The 20,720-nt window shown below is 37.1% G+C and overlaps 1 protein-coding gene across 1 annotated transcript in view; it reads right to left on the minus strand.

Moving 5' to 3' along the window:
* Positions 1-20,720, minus strand: part of LOC136854991 (rap1 GTPase-activating protein 1-like) — a 493,378-nt gene that overhangs the window by 3,071 nt on the left and 469,587 nt on the right. The window contains exons 10-14 of the mRNA XM_067131671.1: positions 5,831-6,069; positions 5,398-5,676; positions 4,977-5,142; positions 601-837; positions 98-463 (exon numbers count right to left, since the gene is read on the minus strand). Coding sequence (XP_066987772.1) covers positions 98-463; positions 601-837; positions 4,977-5,142; positions 5,398-5,676; positions 5,831-6,069 — 1,287 coding nt within the window. The remainder of the gene's footprint in view (positions 1-97; positions 464-600; positions 838-4,976; positions 5,143-5,397; positions 5,677-5,830; positions 6,070-20,720) is intronic.

Here is a 20,720-nt window from a genome sequence, read left to right on the forward strand (position 1 = left end):
AACATTCTAAAAATTAACACATTTTCAGACAAGCCTTTTATTATAGATTCACTGAACTAAAAATTGACTTAGAATGTGACTTAGAATGTCTACTTACCACATTCTGGCGAAGAAGATCTAGTTTGTCACACTTAAGTTTATTGATTTCATGCTTGAGAGCATCAACCTGCCGTATTAGCGCATCAGTGTCGTGCAATGTACATACTCCATCTTCATTACCACCACATAGTGTATAAGGCAAAGACAGTTTATGAGGAGTTTCTGCAGAAGACATGGACTCCAACCCTGTATCTGAATCTTCATTGAGAGGATGTGGATGCCCATCAATATCAATAGAATTTAGAGAAGAATCATCGCTTTCTGACAATGCCATGTGAGTGTTGGGTGTGGTGTCAGGGCTCGATGTTGGAGTGCGGGCACCACTGCTTCCACCACTTCCTTTACTACCTTTGCTTCGTGAACTCTGTAAGTACAAGGATGTTTGTAAGTAAAATTAAATACAATACTTGGGTCTTTGAAAAATACAAATTTTATTATTAAATACATATCGCACAGAACTATTGAAACATTAGTGAAATACATGCATACTAAACAACTTACAGAAGGAGTTCCACTAACGAGGGTATTTGTGTTATTAGAGACAGGCTTTTTAACTAATGCTGAGGTTTCTTGATTTTGCTGTCGACCTCTCAAAACTTTCTTGACTATTTCAGAAAACTTTGTACCCTGGGTTTCAGTTTTAGGTGCCTCCTGTACTTCAGATATACCAAGGAACTCATTGTTTTTCGTCTTCAAGTCTTCCACAAGAGAACTAAGAAGGGAAGATCTTGTACGCATCTGTAAAGAAAGGTTCCTATGTTAACATATATTTTTGTGACCACAGAAATTTGCATTTACTGGAAACCCAGGTATCCTGCTACTTGAATAGAATAAATTTGTTTTAACTGCAAGTATATTTGTAAAATAAAAGTGCAATTGTTCCTACAAAAATACAAACCATCGCCTTTTTATGCGAGAGTGAGCTTCGGTGCAAGCTGGAAGCGGTTGTTTAAACTTGGTAACAGGTGGGTAATGAAGATTAATAGGCAAGTAGGGGAACCCCCACTTACCTGCTGTAAGCCAGCTCTTTTTCTTTGGCTACAGTCGAGTTGAGATATGTTGCACTCTGTGTAGAATGAGGTGAGTTGTGGCTTTTTTCATCTTTTATACTGTATATATGGTGTTTTCTGTTCAAATGGATTTTAAAAGAAAAACTGAACAATGAAAGTTGTGAAGACATACAGATGTATTTGACAGCTTTGTCCTCGGTGTTAGCTTAACCAAAGTACCAATTTTGGTGTTCAGCATTAGTTGGTAGGTCCTGAGGAGTGTGCTGACTGGTCCCCTTCACAGAGGAGGTTCAAAAGCATCAGTGGAGGAAGGCCAAAAGATGTTTGATGGTTTATTCAAAGGAGATTAGTACTCCGTCCTCGATACTGCCGAATCTTCAGGTTCTTCCACTTGTTAGTGGATTTGTTCAAGCACTGGCAGATGTCTCTCCCTCAATATTCCAAGTGACCTCTCTTTAGCTGCAGCTGTTCCTGCTAAAAAACTCAGTGCTGCTGAGCTGCCTGTAGTAATTGTCTCACCTGTGGAGATACCCCCTTGGTACAGTAGCCAAGAAGAGTAAGATTCATGGCTGGAGTAAGGTGAAAAAATTCAAGCATGTGTCACTATTTTTTTCTGTAGGAGGAATACTCTCACAAGGAGTCCCCATTGGACTTGAGTATGTGCCTTCATTCTTTGGGGTTTGGCAACAGCATTTGTTCACCTGCAGATGGGTTTGCCATAGGTAAGGTTGACACTGGGTTCTCCTGAGTGCACTTGTGAACCAGTGTCTTCCTGTTTCCTTCCAAGACACAAGGACTGTCCTGGACTTTCCCAATTGTAATTATGTATGCAGAAGAGTCAAGTCAGGGTTACTTTCTTTTTTGTGTGTGTGTTTGTTGGTTCATGAGCAATAGGTGCACCAGTATGATACTGTTGGGTACTATGACATCTACATGTGATTCTGCAGACCCTTGCACTGTGCTTGGCTCACCCAGAACTCCTGTCAGCATGCATAATCCCCAGATTGCGCAGGTCTAGATAAAACATTCATGTGAGAAAGGTTGCCACATTATGATACCCCTGGATATTGTGGCGAGCTGAGTGCATGTGATTATGCATGCACTTAGGGTGTTCCTGGTTTGTCCAAGACTCCCTGTGTGAGTGTGCACAATAGCAAAAGTGAGCATTTGTTCACAGCCTCTGCGTTTCATTTCGGCACCTACGGGCATGTACCTAGTTTCAAGCAGTTACGAGTGAACTGCAGCCTGGGATTCAACACTTGGTACTGCCAAGTCTGACCATTCATGTCCATGGTCCTCAGAGTGCTTACCAGGGCAGACTGGTGTGTCAGTCTATCTTTCAGGAGAGTATAAAATTATTGCTTTGGGGAATCTGTTAGGACCTGAGGGTTCTTCTTCAAAAACCCTTCAGACACAGTTGGAATGGTTTTATCGAGGGACTGCTGGTCTTATTTGTGAGCTTCATAACCTTACGGAAAAAAACCACTGCTCCTTTGCTGATCCCGTTTTTGTTAGCATACTCTAGGATGCACTCCAATGGCGAGATCATGTTTTGACTGCCTTAGTCAGTGCTTGCTTGTGATGCTTTGAATTATGTTAAGTCTGGTCTATGGATGATGTTTCCTGCTGCCCAGCACATCAAGTAGGCTACTGTCTCCACCTGAGGAAGTTCTACATGCATAGACTACTACTGCTATTCAAGTTGTGTAAATCTACAGACTGACAAAGTGCTTCCCCCTGGAAAAACAGAAGGTTTTTCCTTCTTGGTTATGAGTCAGGAGCCATGGCCTCCTTCCAGGCAGCATCATGGCTTTTTTTTTTTAATGTACTTGTTGACATCATCTTCATTGGACTCTTATCTGCAAATGGGAGGGCAAAGGGCTAAAGGCTGTTGGTGTCAGGAGGAAAAGCATGGACCTTTCTTTGACCACAGATCCTATGGGCAAAGTTTGTCCTAAGAAGACGTTTCATAATTTTGTTCTTTTCCTGATAATTTTCACCTGAATAGATTTCCTCAGCGAAACGGATCAGTCTTAAGTTCCATTTTATGTATTCCAAAGAGTAAAGTTCAGCAAGCAGTGGAGAACAGGTGTTCTGATGACTGGGATACTGATCAACCACTCACTGTCCTTCATGCCTTCTGGGATATCAGAGTGCTGCCGCCAAGCCTTTAGGGATGGCCTTTCCCTCTGTGTCTGGTATCAGAAGGCTCAGACCTCCTTGAAACCACAACAAGAGCTCAGGTTTCTCCTTCCTTGTGAAAAGGCCAGGAATGTTCCCAGCTTTTTGGGTAACCCCCATTCTCTTTTCTAGCTGCCACAAGAAAGTCGTGTCCTTTGGGATGGTTAAATTCCACTTTTCAAGGGTCATTGACCTCCCCTTTCTCAAAAACCGATCCTATTGCAGGCCTGTCCTCTAAGATATCTCAAGCTCTGGCTTTGGCAGAGATGAGGGTGATGCTGGGAAAGAATGCACTAGAAGCTGTAGCTGACTTGTTCTCAGCCTTTTACAATTGGCTTCTTGGTAAGAAATCATTGAGGGTTGAAGACAGCCATTGACCTCTCTCCATTGGAAAAGACCTTTATTACACTCAATTCAAGATTGAAAACATCTCATTCCATGTTTTTTTTATTCTATCGGAGAGGGTGACTTCATACTTTCGGTAGATATGAAGGATACATATTTTCAGATGACCATCCATCTGCCCTCCAGGAAATAGCCCTTGAAGCATTCACCATGGTGTCCAGCTTGGGGCTGCTTGCACACAGTAAATCTACTTGATCTCAATGGTTGGCATCATTACACATGAAGAGACTGCCTTTTGTCATTACCTGGGGATCATATACTGAGAAAAAGTCAGATCTTCTGCCCAAGCAGCAGAGAAATATGGGGAATGCCAATATACATGGTAGCAATGAAAGTTTTGTGGTAAAATTTTCATTTCACTAAATTCAGGGAAGTGTCTAAATGGTTTGGAATATTTTTATGTCATCAGAACCTTAGGTGGTTAGAAAGATACTTCAATCATTCGACACTTATTTACATCCAGCACGTGTAGATACTATACTCTATATGTAACATGCACTATTTGTCTTTGTATAACGTATTCTCACCTCCCATGTATATAACATTTTGTATTGATAAGTGGTAACTGTATTCGTACGTGGATGAGTGGCAACCGAACACATTCAAATCCAATGCCCAGCAGTATGTCGCTTCCCTTCTCCGAGTTCAGTTGCTCACATGTATTGGCCTTGTTATATTGTAACCTTACCTAATAAAGAACCTACATTTTAGATGAGCTTGTTTCATGTCTCACCCCAACCAACAATATGATTCTTCCTTTTTATGAAGTGTAAATAAAACCTTTATTGCCTCTACAACTTGGCAATATACAATAATCACTGTACTGTTTTGTATGGCATAGTATTAAATACTGTACAACATGCTGTGTGCTGTAAAACTTTGTACCCTACCTTAGCCTAGCCTAATGTAAAATAAAACATCACATTTCATGGTTTATAACTTAGTGTTTGGTCTGATTTTGAAATGTGATAAAATGGGATAAAACTATTGGGTTTACACCTTTAATGTATTTATAGCTCTGCAATATTAATTACTGTACTGAACTAAGTTTGGCTAACCCATAAAGGGTGGATTAATGAGGTCTTACTGTGACTTTAAATTTAATATTGAAAAGCACTGTGAACAGAATTAGAATTCAATGATAGTTCAAAGTTGTTTCATAAGTACCATGTGTAAAGCAGCAGCAAGTTTTTATACTCGATACAGAAACACAATACAGTTCATTATCATGGCTGTGAAATAAGTGTGCATATACAAGTATATCAAAATGGCAAGCATTACCTCTAACTTGGCGAATCGCTCAGCCTTATAACAGGCAAGCTCAGCATTTATTAGTTTAGTAAGGATGAACTCCTTGAACTGTGGTCCTTTATCAAAAATTCCAGACGATGGAAGAGTTGGTCCAAAGAAAGGCACATCTGCTCTTGCTGTGACACTAACACGGTACCTGAGAACATTTAATACATAAATAAACAATACATGTAAATTACATAGCTATGCTTCTATTTTAGTGCAGTATATTATTACAGTTATAAGACTGACTTGTTACTGAAAGAAAACTACTGTATATTACACACAACTTACAAAAAAAGTAAAATTTTTGTGTACATAAAGTTCTTTGCAAGTCATAAATTATACTACAGTAGCTTAACCTAAATTTGGTTTCAGGGAACTGCATTTGATCTAAGGAAGTTAAACTTACTTTGTGTTGGATGTGCACGGATCAATGGCCTGAACGACAATGTAAGCATGGAGGAAATGTGAGGCAATCATATCTGGAGAGAAAGGGGTGTTATCCTCTTGGAATACTACGGCAACGATGTCATTGCCAATGTGCCTTTTCCTCTGTAACTGTTGAGGATCATTCTCAGTGTAAGGGAGCAATGTTGATACGTGGAACATGATTTCTTTCTCACGGAAAACTTCATAGACACTCTCTTCACCAGTCTGTCCAAACTGTGTGTCCAGGCCACCTTTAAAGCTGAGGATTTGAAAGGGATCTTATGAACTATTGCAACAACAGTTAGTGGTTTATATGATTTTATTCTATTTTGCAGCATAATAGTAATTCTGATAAATAAAAGTTTCATTCTTGTAACTTCATAAACAGAACATCAAAATTGTTAATTATTTACCCTTCATGTTCCCTTAATTTCACTCTTTGTCCCATAAGATTGAGGAATTCGTCAAAGGCCGGTGAGTTGGTTCTGTTTCCAAAAAGTTGCTCTTCTGAGGTCTGACCAACCTTCTGATAAACAAGACCAAATTTAAAATGATTGACGAGGACGTGTTCGTCATAAGCCACAATCAACTCAGGCCCCTTGGGTGTAACGACAGGATGGAAGCGCTCAATCACAAGTTCCTCTTTTAATCTCTGTAACAAAAAGAAAAGATACATGAGTAAAAGAACTGAGTATTCAGCAACTCTAAAATTTAGCTGTTTCACATCTGAAAGCAAACAAAATGTATTAAGACTTTTAAATAACTGCCACATCACAACTTCTCCAATTTTACTCTGTGGAGACCAGCCATTGTCGACTGCTGGGTTTGGTAACTGCTTTTCCTGAACTGACACTTCCCCCCCCCCGATTCCTGTACTCTCACATGTTTGCAGACAGGTTTATTATTATTAGCCAAGCTACAATCCTAAATGGAGAAGCAGAAAGCTACAAACCCCAAGGCCCCAATAAGGAAAGTGGCCCATTGCATTAAAAAAAAAACACAGAATGTACTGTACTATAAAAGAGAAACAGAAAAATAAATATTAATGAGAACAATATTGAATATGAATAACAGAGAAAATAAACAATATAAACAATAAACTATGAAACGAAACTTATGCCAGCTTGCTATAAAAAAAAAGCATTTACACCAAGAAACTTTTGCAGTTCTAATGATTCAACTACATGACTAGCAAGATCATTCCATAATCTGGTCACAGCTTCCACTGGAATTACTGCCCACTATCATCGTCCTCCTCTTATTTTTAAGTCATTGGAGAAACTCATACACCTGGTAGTCCATTCGTGAAGTTTTTGCATACGAAAAGACAGCAAGACAAAATCACAATTTCCCATAGCCATTTAATGTCTGCCTTTTTAGGAATAGTATCTTTGTGTGATATAGTTCTCTGGTTATTCAATATCTCAAAGGAACTTTTAATGGCCAAGTACTACACTAGCATAAAACCGAAATGGGTTAGTGTGTGAACCATAATCGATTACTGCTGCAAGCCTGATTTCTGAAACCATTTTTGATCTCATATTAACATAGAAACTATTTAACTAGACCAGTCCTCCTCCAACCATGAACTGTTCATGCTAAATTGCACTTCAAAATATCATGACACAACGGTACACATAAAATATCTGCAATTTATTGCGCAGTTTTCAACAAAAACGGTGAAAAGCATTTACATTTCCTTTTTTATGTGAACTGCAATGTTAACCTATCAAAGTAAAGCGTAATTAATATACTCATTGTTTCCAAAACACTTTTACAACTATTTAATACAGGTAGCAAATTAATTTTGTTGAAATTAAGCATAAAAAGATTAGTTCGACTGACCCATCCATGCAAGCACTCTTACGTATGTAATGGCAGATTCTACCTGTTAGGCGACCAACCACAAGAAATAAAAGTTTTAACTGGTGAGAAATAAATATTTTCTGTAACCTATCAAGAGAGATTAATTTTAATGCAGGTTTTAAAATCCTTAACCCAGCCACTACCGTCACCACACGCAACCTTTTCATCAACACTCTTCTCGCCCCCGCCACAAACACACATACACACACACACACACCTGTGCACAAAGTAAATATTGATTATAGCCCGCTGTGTGGACTTACATAAGACCATCCGTCAGTTTCGCATTATCATTAAGACTGCTAGCCTGCCTTTTCAAACCAGGTCTTTGCTCATATCCACATAAAAGCAAGTAAACCATAAAAGAGAGAGAGAGCCTCGGGTGGCGACAGCGGTTGTGTGAAGGATGGTGGGTAATTAGTAGTGATACGCATTCATGAACCTCTTACGGCCTCTACAGGTGTCAAAACAGGTTCGAATAGTCCCTGCAGTCAATAACCCCCTCCCGTTCCTGGAAGGGGCAGAATTCCACCAGAGAAACAGCAGATTGTAACTGTTAAATCTCTAGAAGAGGTTGAAGGTCATTACGGCGTTAGTTCAAAGTTACCCTGAGATTTATATGGCCCCCAATAAGTACATCCCATCCCAAATGTCAAAACAGGTCATACAAAAACGCGTAACCTTCCACTGACCTCGGGGGCAGAATTGGCTAAGTGACCTGAATGAGAATTGAAGAATGGTGACTTCGGAAATTTTACAGGCATGATAGTCCTGCACAGGTCTCTATTTTATTAATATGCATGATCGTCAACAAAAAAAATATTCGCAGATTAAACGATTCTCGGTATATAACTTACTAATTGGCAAAACTATACACACTAGGTGTTAAAAAAGGACATTAAAATTGTTCACCTCGTAAACTGTTGTAAAATCGACCCAAATCGAATGTAAGTTAAGACTTTATTTGTTACTGTTTATAGATTACTATTCCATTTAAGCATAAGTGTTGGCCTGCCCAAAACATATTTGAAAGTGATGGAGCGAATGTGCTGCAGCCTCCATCTCCTGCTCCTCCACAACTTGATCTCCTGGGAAGACCTTGAGCAACGAAATCAGCGGTCTCTGCGGCAGCATAGCCGATCCTTGACCAATACCACAGGTGGTTAACCAAAATGCTACACCGCATTCAAACAAGTCACTAAAAAACCGTCGTTATGTGTGATTGTGCGGATACAGACATCGTAAGTTTCCTCTCTCTCTCTCTCTCTCTCTCTCTCTCTCTCTCTCTCTCTCTCAAGTCAACATGCAAACAAAATGATAAAAAAATCTTCTTAGCACAAGGGTGAAACTATTCCTTAGTTTCTCTCAAGTCAACATGCAAACCAAATGATAAAAATAATCTTCGCAACACATGGGTGAAACCATTCCCTTAGTTTCTCTCTCTCTCTCTCTCTCTCTCTCAAGTCAAACATGCAAAACCAATGATAAAAATAATCTTCGCAACACATGGGTGAAACCATTCCTGTTTCTCTCTCTCTCTCTCTTTCTTCTCTCTCTCTCTCTCTCTCTCTCTCTCTCTCTATTAAAGGAACCTCGAAAATATTCATCTCATGGTCTAAAATTTTTCGTAAGGCTAATTTGTTCCATTATACTCATGGCAGTCCTGGCAAAAGCGAAGAAGGATAAAGCATACCTACAAGATCAAATTTCTACTTCCAGTTTCTCTTGAGAGAGAGAGAGAGAAGAGAGATTTAAACAGGTGTTTTTATCACCTAACCACTGTGGACTGCACGGGATTCAATCTTGCACCGAAATCTTGCACAAGCTTTGAACAAACTCCCCGCTGTCTTTAAGTGACTGAACGAAACAAATAAATGTAGCATAAATGAACTTCCGAGTCCCCTCATATTAGAGCGAGAAAGGAGATATATACACAGCTACTTTGTTGATGAAGAGAAGTATTTCCAAATGTGCTTCCCTTAAAAAATCTAAAACCTAAAAGAATAACCTGATAATAATAAAAAAAAAAAATTCTAAAGCCTAAAAGAACCTTGATAAAAAATTTCTAGAGCCTGAAAGAATAACCTTGATAATAAAAAATTCTAAAGCCTAAAAGAATAACCTTGATAACAAAAAAATTCTAAAGCCTAAAAGAATAACCTTGATAATAAAAAATCTAAAACCTAAAAGAACATAACCTTGACACTCAACTTTCCCATCGCGTACCGATATCGCTGCCATTACCCTGAGAAAGGAAATAGAAATTTCAGACAAACAACAGCTGCAGGAAGGTCTCGACCCCTTTGGTCTATCCTGCAGACCTATCCTTCGTGGAGTCCTTTGAAGCAAGGAGGAGGAGGAGGAGGGAGGAGGAAGAAGAGGAGGGGGTCGGGGTTACAGGGATGTCAAGGGAAGACGTGGAAACGAGGAGAAAGAGAAGGAGCATTCGGCAGGACCCACTTAGTTTAGTGGGTCCTGCCGGCCCACCGGATGTCAAGGTGCTCAGGACTCTGAGTAGGACATCCACCACCGCAATGAGTCGCGGCCTCATCCCCTGCCAAGGTGAGTTACTCATTCATATAATGAGGATGAGTCATACGTTGACACGCTCATGTGAAACTGTTTGGAGGAACGGGTAAGAAAAGGAAAGAACGGGAATTTCAGTAAGCGATGAGTAATAATGATGGGGCCACAAGAAAACAGAAATCAGTTTTCCTGCTATACAAACTACAAATAATAATAATAATAATAATAATAATAAATAATAATAATGGAAATCAGCACACAATTACGTGTGCAATGGAAATAAACTGCCTCACATAAAAGGCTCGAGAACAAGATTCAACGAGAGAGGGGCAAAATTGCGCAACCGACAATTGAAGTTATTAAAAATTAAACAAAATACCTGTATTACGTTGAATAATAGATGTAAATCTTCTGCATCATACAATAATAATAATAAGTATTATTATTACCATTATTATTAGTTATTACTATACGCCCAAGATGTCAAGGAACCAGAAAGTGAAGAGAAAACAAATTTGGTACTATAGCTACACTGACCCCTTTCAAACGAAAGTATAAAGGGAAAATTTTCATTCATGATTTAATATACGTTATCTCGTTTTCTAGTCTGCGTTCCACCAAACATCTCGACACTCATTTCTGCAAACAAATTATATATATATATATATATATATATATATATATATATATATATATATATATATATATATATATATATATATATATATATATATATATATATATATATATATATATATATATATATATATATATATATATATATATATATATATATAATATAAGAGTATATATATATATATTATGTATATATATATATATATATATATATATATATATATATATATATATATATATATATATATATATCCAGCCTCCGTAAAATCAGGAACTAACTTGAAAATTATATTGCTTTATTACCAAACTGCCCAAAATGCTCCCATTAAGGCACATTAACAGGTACTAAAATGTCCACACAACATCAAGAAAGTCTACAACAAATAAACGCAACATTTTAATCAAAGAGGCAAAAGGTCGTATAAGTATTAAAAAAGTGTCTGAATGAACTGACGGTTATTCTGTGCATGATTTATGATACCAGTAATTTTGTTGTAAGAAGGCAGGCAACTTTCTGCGGCTCATATTCTCAATGAAGATATTATGAAATTCTTCAAAATACACTGTACAAAAGTTTATGACACAGTTGAAAAGTGTGTCACACAAACTAGTTTTCCGAACGGAGAGGTCAGGGGATTACAATACCCCTATGTCTCTAACCGGATTACAGGGGATTCCATTTTCCAGATGCACGATTAAGAAAAACAAACAAACGGCCGAACCAGAATAAGACGGGATGAAGACCAGCCAATGCAATGCAAGACACTCCCTTTCCACGGATGCTATTTACAGGAAAATATAATCTTGACGACTGCCTGCATTTGTTTCTTTTGGTCTAAGGAACAGCTTTTTAATCTCTGAAAAAAGAGGGGCGAGCGTTAGAAGGGGCTATTCATGAGGTTGTTTTCAGTCTGGAGGAAAATACTGATGTACGTAAAAGCCAGGTAATACGGGAGAACCTACTGACATTCGCAACTGATCAGCGATCATTTTGAGGGTGATTGACAGGTCAGGTGATACTGAAACTAGGCATTTATACGCGTCGTAATTGAGCCCTTATCAATCACCTTTCTGTATCTGGGCACAGTACACGTTTATCATCAGTGGCTCATGACAGAAATACGTTCTTTTCATCGCTTAACTACACCAATACCGTTTAGATTTCCGGCAGCTAATGAATCCTCTTTCGTTACAGAAATGTCGACTGAAGTTTAAAGTTTTCTTATACCAGCCACTAATTCAGACGGCGTTGGAGAGAGAGAGAGAAAACTGGGATTTTATGAGGTTTCTCATAATGCTCTTATAGCTCAAATGCGGGTAATTCTTCAATCGGCAGTTTCTTTAAAGGCTACCATGGTTGGTCAAGTTTCAATATATCATACGCGTCTTCCGAAAAGCCTTTGGTGTGCCCCCAAACACTGACTTATTGCAATTTCATCTGGACGAGCTCGCGGGCAGATGAGCTACAGTTGTGGAAGTTTCCTGAACAGGGACGTTATCCTCGATTAAGTAAACAAAAAGCGATTATTGTCCAGTGTTTTCCAAGAAATCAGCACTCAGAGAGAGAGAGAGAGAGAGAGAGATAGAGAGAGAGAGAGGAGAGAGAGAGAGAGAGAAGAAGAAAGGAGGTGATTTGTCGTAGAACCATGGCGTTGCGACAAAGTGTCTCGCGGGCGGAGACGACACAAACACCTTTCGAAAGAGGAGTTGCGAGTTGCAGCAACATTCCTGCACAGGATTTTGTGGAGGCCTCACTCCTGACAGCCTTTCAAAATAAACAAAGATATATTAAATGAGAGAGAGAGAGAGAGAGAGAGAGAGAGAGAGAGAGAGAGAGAGAGAGCCAGTCATCTGTTACAAACATTTCTTTTACAATGATTGTACAGCTGATCTATCTTCTGTTACTACACAAGAATAAAATTTTATATATAGATATATATATATATATATATATATATATATATATATATATATATATATATATATATATATATATATATATATATATATATATATATATATATATATATATATATATATATACAGTACTGTATATGCATGAAGTGTATGAATGTGGCAGTGATAAATTGTTTTTATATTTTTTAAAGCTACCCACTGTTAGCAGAATAAAAGAGACAGAATCCATACAACAAAAACTTTCACCCAAATATTAAATAAACGAACACGTCAAGTTATTTAAAGTAAATGAATATAGAAGAACCCATGACATGTTAACTCCACAATTAACTAGCAGTAAAATGACTACACCATTTATAGTGTTAAATGTTTTTGTAGACTGAAACTCTCTGAGTAAGCAGTTCTGATATCAAACTGTTTCAGAATTTCTTTGGCAGAATATGCTGTTTCTGAGCCAGCGTGGGGTCTCCCCCAGTGAACAGATCTAATTCAGACTTCAAATTAAGTTGCGTATTTTATGTCTCAGGCTACTGTATACAGAGTAATGCAAATAAAAAAACAATCCATTTAACGTACCTCATTATTACGCGAGATAAAATGATTACCACCACCCCTCCCCCCAAAAAAAATACGATACCAAAAGCCAAGAATTATGATAACTTTAATAGTTTAACAAAATGCACTAAACAAATACACTGTTCCGAGAGTCCTGCCAATCAATCTCTTTTCGCACACAGGTGCAATAAAAGAACAACTCTCCTCTCCTACCCTGAAGACATATTCTCTCTTTCTTTCTCTATGACAAAAAAAAAAAAAATGGCTTAGTTCCTTTTAACTTCATCTCCTCTCCGTGCCATTCCCACGGTGGCCCAGAGGAATCAGATCTCGGGGCTCATCAATGTAATGTGCAACTTCCTGTCAAGGATACATAAAAAAAAAGAAGAAAATAGGAGGTGGTATAAGCATCCCTCCTAAAGCATCTGGGAACGAGGAATGAATTCCTGACCTCGGGTTAACTACTGGTCTCTCACCCGCGGTAATGTTTTCTTCTCCTCAAAACACTGATTAACATAATCTCCTGCCTGGTATATGCGGCCTTATATGTTCTCTAAACTTGAAAAGTTGTTATACATCCGTAATATATATTTATCTATATATATATATATATATATATATATATATATATATATATATATATATATATATATATACATACATATACATACATATGCAAACACGCCTGCAACTGCATGTTGACAAAATTTGACATTCATCGTAAACACGTATGGACATAGACGCAACATGTTCAAACTTAAAATGTATGTGTACATAGAAGCCATCCATACATACATACATACATACATACATACATACATACATACATACATACATACATACATACATAAAACAAAGCTTTACACTGAAAGGAGGCTACAGATTCACCGCACATACACACAAACATACACAAATAAATACACACGGAGCAAGAATGTTGACGCTTGATCAAAAAATATTTCTCAGGGTTTCGTGGCCCTGTTTGCCTCAGGATAAACCCCAAGGGGTTGGAGGTCGTAGCAGCGGGTCAGGACAAGACACAGGATGAGGGAGACGAGTTCCCACCCTTCGGGAGAACGGGAGGACGACGACGCTGTGCCACTCATGAGAATACAAGTCCTGCGATGCGGGGATGACTTTGCAAGGGAGATGGGAACAACGCGAACCACGATGACGATGGTCGTAATAAGAACGAAATGTATGGAGCTCGAAAACTCAAGTTTTCCTGATATATATATACATAAAAAAAAAAAATAAAAATTGTGTATATATATATATATATATATATATATATATATATATATATATATATATATATATATACATACAGTATATATATATATATTTGTATTAAAGTATTAAAGTACGTATGCGTTTAATCTATTTTAATACTAAATAATCATTAGAACTTGCAGAATAATTCATCCCACGTTCTATGTTTGCATACGAAGCTTTAAAGGTAAAAGTGAAAACATATACAACGAATGATAAAAGCATAAAATAAAAATCAAATATCTTCATGATAACCCGAATAAATGAAATAATTCAAGAACCAAAATAATAATAAAAAGCATAATAATACATGAAAACCAAAATCACAAAAAGCCAAACAAACAAGTTTCTGTTAGGAGACCAGGGCGCCACGCATGGCGCAAGCCAGGAAGAAAATATGATAAAAGAACGGGTCAATAAATGAAAAAGAAAGAGAGGAGAATGAAAAGGGAGTAGGAGCAGAAATAACAATAATTCAGGAGGAATTCGGGGGAATGGAAGCGTCCCACTTCCACGGCTCATATCAATAAATACTGCTTCCAAGAGACAATGGGAAGAGAGAGAGAGAGAGAGAGAGAGAGAGAGAGAGAGAGAGAGAGAGAGAGAGAGAGAGAGAGAGACTCGAAGAATGTAGCTTCGTTTTCTGCTGATATATTCTTGGGATAATTTAAGACATCGAGAAGAGAGAGAGAGAGAGAGAGAGAGAGAGAGAGAGAGAGAGGGGGGGGGGTTTCCATCGCCGCGATGTAGAGAGCACTGCCTCATCGAGGCCTTCCAGTTATAAATCATATATTAATAAACACTTCGACGAATTGCTGCCTACTTCCTCTCCACCCCAACTGAGACCCACACCAGTCGACTGTCAACAAGGTAAATAACTCATTGCCTAGATCAACAGAGGCATACTGGAATTTCAAAGAGAGAGAGAGAGAGAATTTTCTAACTCGATTATATCACGATTGTAGTGATGCTTGATATATGTATCCGTTAACATAAGCGCATTTATAGGGGAGTTAAAACACTTCACTATAAATGCAACAAACAGGATCTGTTATATGAAAGAAATAAATTTACAACTGGGGCTATTTTTACATAAATTAGCAAACAATGTTTACGTTTCTCGTTTACACTTGCAGTCTTCACACTAAATTCTGAATAACGGGCACAATTTTTGCTTTTGAAAAAAGAAAAAAAGTTTTCTATATCCACAAAGTTAGAATAGAACGGAACCTTTTTCTTTTGTTGTAAATAATTTTTTTTCTTTTCGCAGTCTCCAAAAAAAAAAATCCGAACACAGGAAACAAATCTGTGCTTTCGGGAAAAAAGAAAAAAATTCTCTCTTTCTTCACAGAATAGAACGGAAACATTTTTTTTAAAATAATGATTATTTTTTTTTTTCCAAATTTTAAATAAGAAGAAAAGCGAACAACTTCCTATACACGATTAAGAAGACGACAAAAAGTCAACGCCCGGTTATGAGGAAAACAAAGGCACCAGAAGCGAAGAGCAGCCATAATAATGTCACACCTTCAACAGAGATCTTCCTCTCTTCAAATTCACCGTCGAAACAATGCACTGTGCGGAGTGATGTGTGAAATAACTCCATTTTCCCTGAGGAAGACGTTTGTTACGCTGATTATCGCTATAAAGGGAGAGAGAGACTCGGTAAGATTTTGTGGTGGAACGAAATATGCGCCACATACGTCGGCATAATTAGGGTGGCACTTGCTGATATGATAATGATTATCTACAGTCTTTTCTGTAAGAGCGGTGGATATGATTTTCAAAACTGGTTTTATCTAGCAATGAAATCTACGTGAACTGTCGTGCACGTGTGTGTATAATATATATGTAAGCAAACTTACTCACCAATTCTGCCTACGCCTACTTCCTTGAGAAATCCAAATAAGGCCTACAAATCACCGGGGGCCAAGTTCGTAACCCGCATTAGCCCCAAAGGCTCAAAGCGTATAATCCCAGCACAGTACGTTCACGGATGAAGAATAAGCTTTCCGTAAAGACGTAAGCAGGCCATTTTACTCGTGTACAAACAAGACGGAAGTGCGAGAGAGGAGGGCGAGAGATCCGAGCAACACAATGAAGAAGAGGAAGAAGCTACAAATGCCAGGCTGTGTGTGGCACAAGTTTTATTTACGGCTGGAATCATTAGCATTTATTTAGCAGGCCGGGCCGACAACCCGGGATTCGACTCCGGGCCCCCAGAATTGGGGTAAACGACCCCTCTGGTTAATTGGTTCCTTGGGTATGGAGAGGAGACTAAGAGACTCCACGCCCTGGCCACTTCTTTTCTATGGACTGGAAGAGGCTTCCAGGGTGATTTGGAAGAGGCTTCCAGGATGATTTAAAGTAATTGCTTCACTTTTGTTGCTTTCTCTCTCTCTGTAGCATTAGCTGACACTGCGTTATAACAGAGTTGTGAATATATATATATATATACACACACACACACACACACATATACTTATATATATATATATATATATATATATATATATATATATATATATATATATATATATATATATATAAAACACTGACTAAACTAATCAATAAAAAAATTAAAAATTATTTTTACACTGCAACCTCCTCGACATTCAAAATATATTTCATTCTAACATGAGCGACAAACTGTCCTAGAAATGACCTCTTGAGAACAAACACATTAAAACATTTTATCATCTCTATGTGGCATCGCAAAATGTGTGAAAACTAACGTGTGGCGACACGACGCACTGCAAAAAAATTAATCTTCCAATATAACATGCCGAAACCATCTGCACTTAAAAGAGTTCTAGCGACGCAAACGTATCGAGAAGCGGCGAGACACATCAGATGCACGAAAGATTCGCAATGTAAGGCTGCGACAACTTCTACTCGCTGCAATTCCACACAGACGTGCCGGAAGTTCAAAAAACGATCATAAAAAGGCACCACCCTTCTCCGCCGCCAAGCAACTCCTCCTCCTCCTCCTCCTCCTCCAGACTCTATTCGACTTCACCCGTGACAAGTCGACCTACAAACACCCGAGACCAAGGAACTTTGAGAGAGAAACAATGAAACTGGCACGAAATGGAGAATAAGTCATTAGTATATATATATATATATATATATATATATATATATATATCTTATATATATATATATATATATATATATATATATATATATATATATATATATAATAGCAGAGTCTGAAAAAACACACACATACACACACAGTCGCAATTAACAACTGTCTTCGGGAGGTCTTCCTTATGTCATTAATCAAAAAGATACCTTAGGATGGGAAACACCTGTCAGCAGGATATCAATTAAAGGGGTCGGGTGGCACATACGGCCGAGCCATCAATCACAGGTGTCGATGACCTACCTCAGACATCTACGGATACTGAGACTTCCTGAGGTGACAGAGAAATGTCAGGTCTCCGTGACAAACATTTTTTAATGAAGAGTTATATTAATTTAATTTACGAGGTGTGAGACTTTACGTCGGATCTGACAAAACAGACTCAACGATTAGATTGAAAATTCATGAATATTGAAAAACATTTTTAATGAAGAGTAATAACAATAAATTTAAGAAAGAGTTGCCACTTTATGTCGGATCTGATAAACAGTTTCAGTGACTGGATTGAAATAATGAGTATTAGGCAATTTCTGCCTATACATCCATAAATTATATTTATATAAAAATATCGAACGCCTAATCACTCCCAGTCTTGTGACAAGCAAGGAAGCTGCAACCCAAAGTTAACTACGTATGAAACAGATACGAAATAAATTGTCCTCTCTCTCTCTCTCTCTCACTCTCTCTCAGGTCGCAGAAGATGGTGGCTCCTCTTCCTCCACCCTGAAGGGTTATATGACTCTTGTGCCGACACGAGTGCCCCTGGCCCGGGGGCATTTGCTACCCTGGGTATGGGAAACTCGGTAAGCCGCAAGGAACAGCCAAAATTTATAAGACCGGGAAATGGCTCCGGGGGATTTTTGTGATGGTGGGACCAACCGGGTGTTCTGGCTGAGGTTGTCACTTACGAATGAAAAATATTCCCATTAATTAGCTTTCCAATATTATTATTATTATTATTATTATTATTATTATTATTATTATTATTATTATTGTTGTTGCTACTGAATTCGCAAGATTCCTCTTTGAAGTATTATTTCATTTTTCTTTCCTAAATACAATATTTATTATTATTATTATTATTATTATTATTATTATTATTATTATTACAAATTATTATTAACAATATTTCTTTTTAAAAAGCCAAACAAAAGACAACAGTAACTACATATCATTCTTTTAAAAGTTGAATCAAGGAAGATATATATATGTATATAATATATATATATATATATATATATATATATATATATATATATTATATATATATATATATATATATATATTATATTCTATATATATATATATATATAAATTATATATATATAAAACATTTACAATAAAAATCGAAAATTCCGTACAAACATTATTAATATTAAATCTTCAAAGGGAAGCCGTACAAGTCCAACCTTATAGCAGGGTTTAGTTTTCTTATATATAAGGATTCTGCTAATCTAACTTCATTTTCAAATATACCTCTAAATATGACTTTTAAAATCTACAATATTTACTTCAATATTGCAGACCTCATGGTAGCGGTGTGTGTGTATATATTCATACTTTTATATATATATAAAATACCAGTAAATAAATATAATATTGTAATGTCTAAGTAACTTAAAAAAAAAAAGACCAGGAAACAGCTACGTGATCACGGAAAGACCTCAATAAAACAAGAGTAACTCGATAAAACTCAAGATAAGACACCGACGACATTGCCTTGGCTTGACTCCAGATGTCAAGGCGATGGGAGTCAAGGTCAAAGGTCGAACATGTCGCAGGTAACGATGTTCGCACTGTCTCTCCTCTCTCTCTCTCTCTGTGTAGAGGTAATTGCCCAGAATCCAGAAGAAGTGGAACCAATGTGTATGTTTTAACTTCAGGTAAGATTCTCTCTCTCTCTCTCTCTCTCTCTCTCTCTCTCTCTCTCTCTCTCTCTCTCTCTCTCTCTCCTGAAGAGTTCAGAACACATATTCGAGGAAGCTTCGCCTCTGAGCATAAAACGTAAATCGTGAATTGTGATGAGTGGCGCAAAATTTCAAAATATATACTGCAACACTTCTAAAATTGCACAGAATGTTGCATAATGATGATTGCAATACGAATATGCATAATATACATATATATACGTATACATATGTATATATATATTATATATATCTATATATCTGTACATACATACATTACATACATACATACGCACAAACACACACACCGCTTAATATCAAATCACAAATACAAAGCTCTTCTAATTCACTTACTCAATGATGCCATTAAACACGGAGCGAATAAAAGGCTTTTAAAAACACCTTTCCCAACCGTTCACCTATTTACCTGGCTATTGAAGAGCGCCGCTCTATTGCCCCCAGCTTAAAAAAAAAAAAAAATAAAATATGAAATAAATGACTGTAGTTTACCTCAGTGCGAGATTACACGACCTCATCAGATTGACGATTACAACCGCAGACAGGGAGTTTCATCACACATAATGTTCGCAGAACAACTCAAATCGCCATTTGGGGCGGAAGGGGCTGGCAATTAGAGCGAAATTTGTCTATAAAGGGGTTTTTATTCGCGTCACCAAATGGTAACACGCTCTGGAAAACATTTCCACTCAGTGGATAAGAGGAAAAAGGTTGACAATTGTAGAATGCATAAATAATTACACACACACACACACACACACACACACACACACACACACACACACACATATATATATATATATATATATATATATATATATATATATATATATATATACATACATACATACATACATACATACATACATACATACATACAAAAATTCTCTAAAAACACCAGTAACTGTGCCGACAGAAATCGTACCTAACCATATGTGACATTTCTCAGAAAGTCACAGGGTGCAACGGTGATATGAAAGCACAAATGTTCAAATGAACATTTCCTTTCGTAAAATATACAAGACATAAAAAAAAAACTTGCATAAATAAGCAAGTCATAGTTTTATGGTACGTATCAGTGACCAAACTATCCAGAATACATTACGGCGTTACAGGTGTCTGGGTGTAATGGCGACAAAACCAACACGGATTGTTATTTATGTTGTTTTATGTGGATTATGGCAATGTATTACGAATGAGGGAGACTGCAAAGCTGGAATTTTCCAGTTTTTAAAGGCAATTTACTTTCATTTACTTTCATATGTGTGAATGCGTGTGTACATGAGCGGTATTAAATGTGTGTATATATGCATATACAGTATATATAATATATACATATATATGTATACATATATTATATGTATATATACACATAATATATATACATATATATATATATATATATATATATATATATATATATATATATATATATATATATATATATATATATATATA

The sequence above is a fragment of the Macrobrachium rosenbergii genome, chromosome 30, assembly GCF_040412425.1.
Source record: "Macrobrachium rosenbergii isolate ZJJX-2024 chromosome 30, ASM4041242v1, whole genome shotgun sequence".
In the NCBI taxonomy this organism is placed as follows: Eukaryota; Metazoa; Arthropoda; class Malacostraca; order Decapoda; family Palaemonidae; genus Macrobrachium; species Macrobrachium rosenbergii.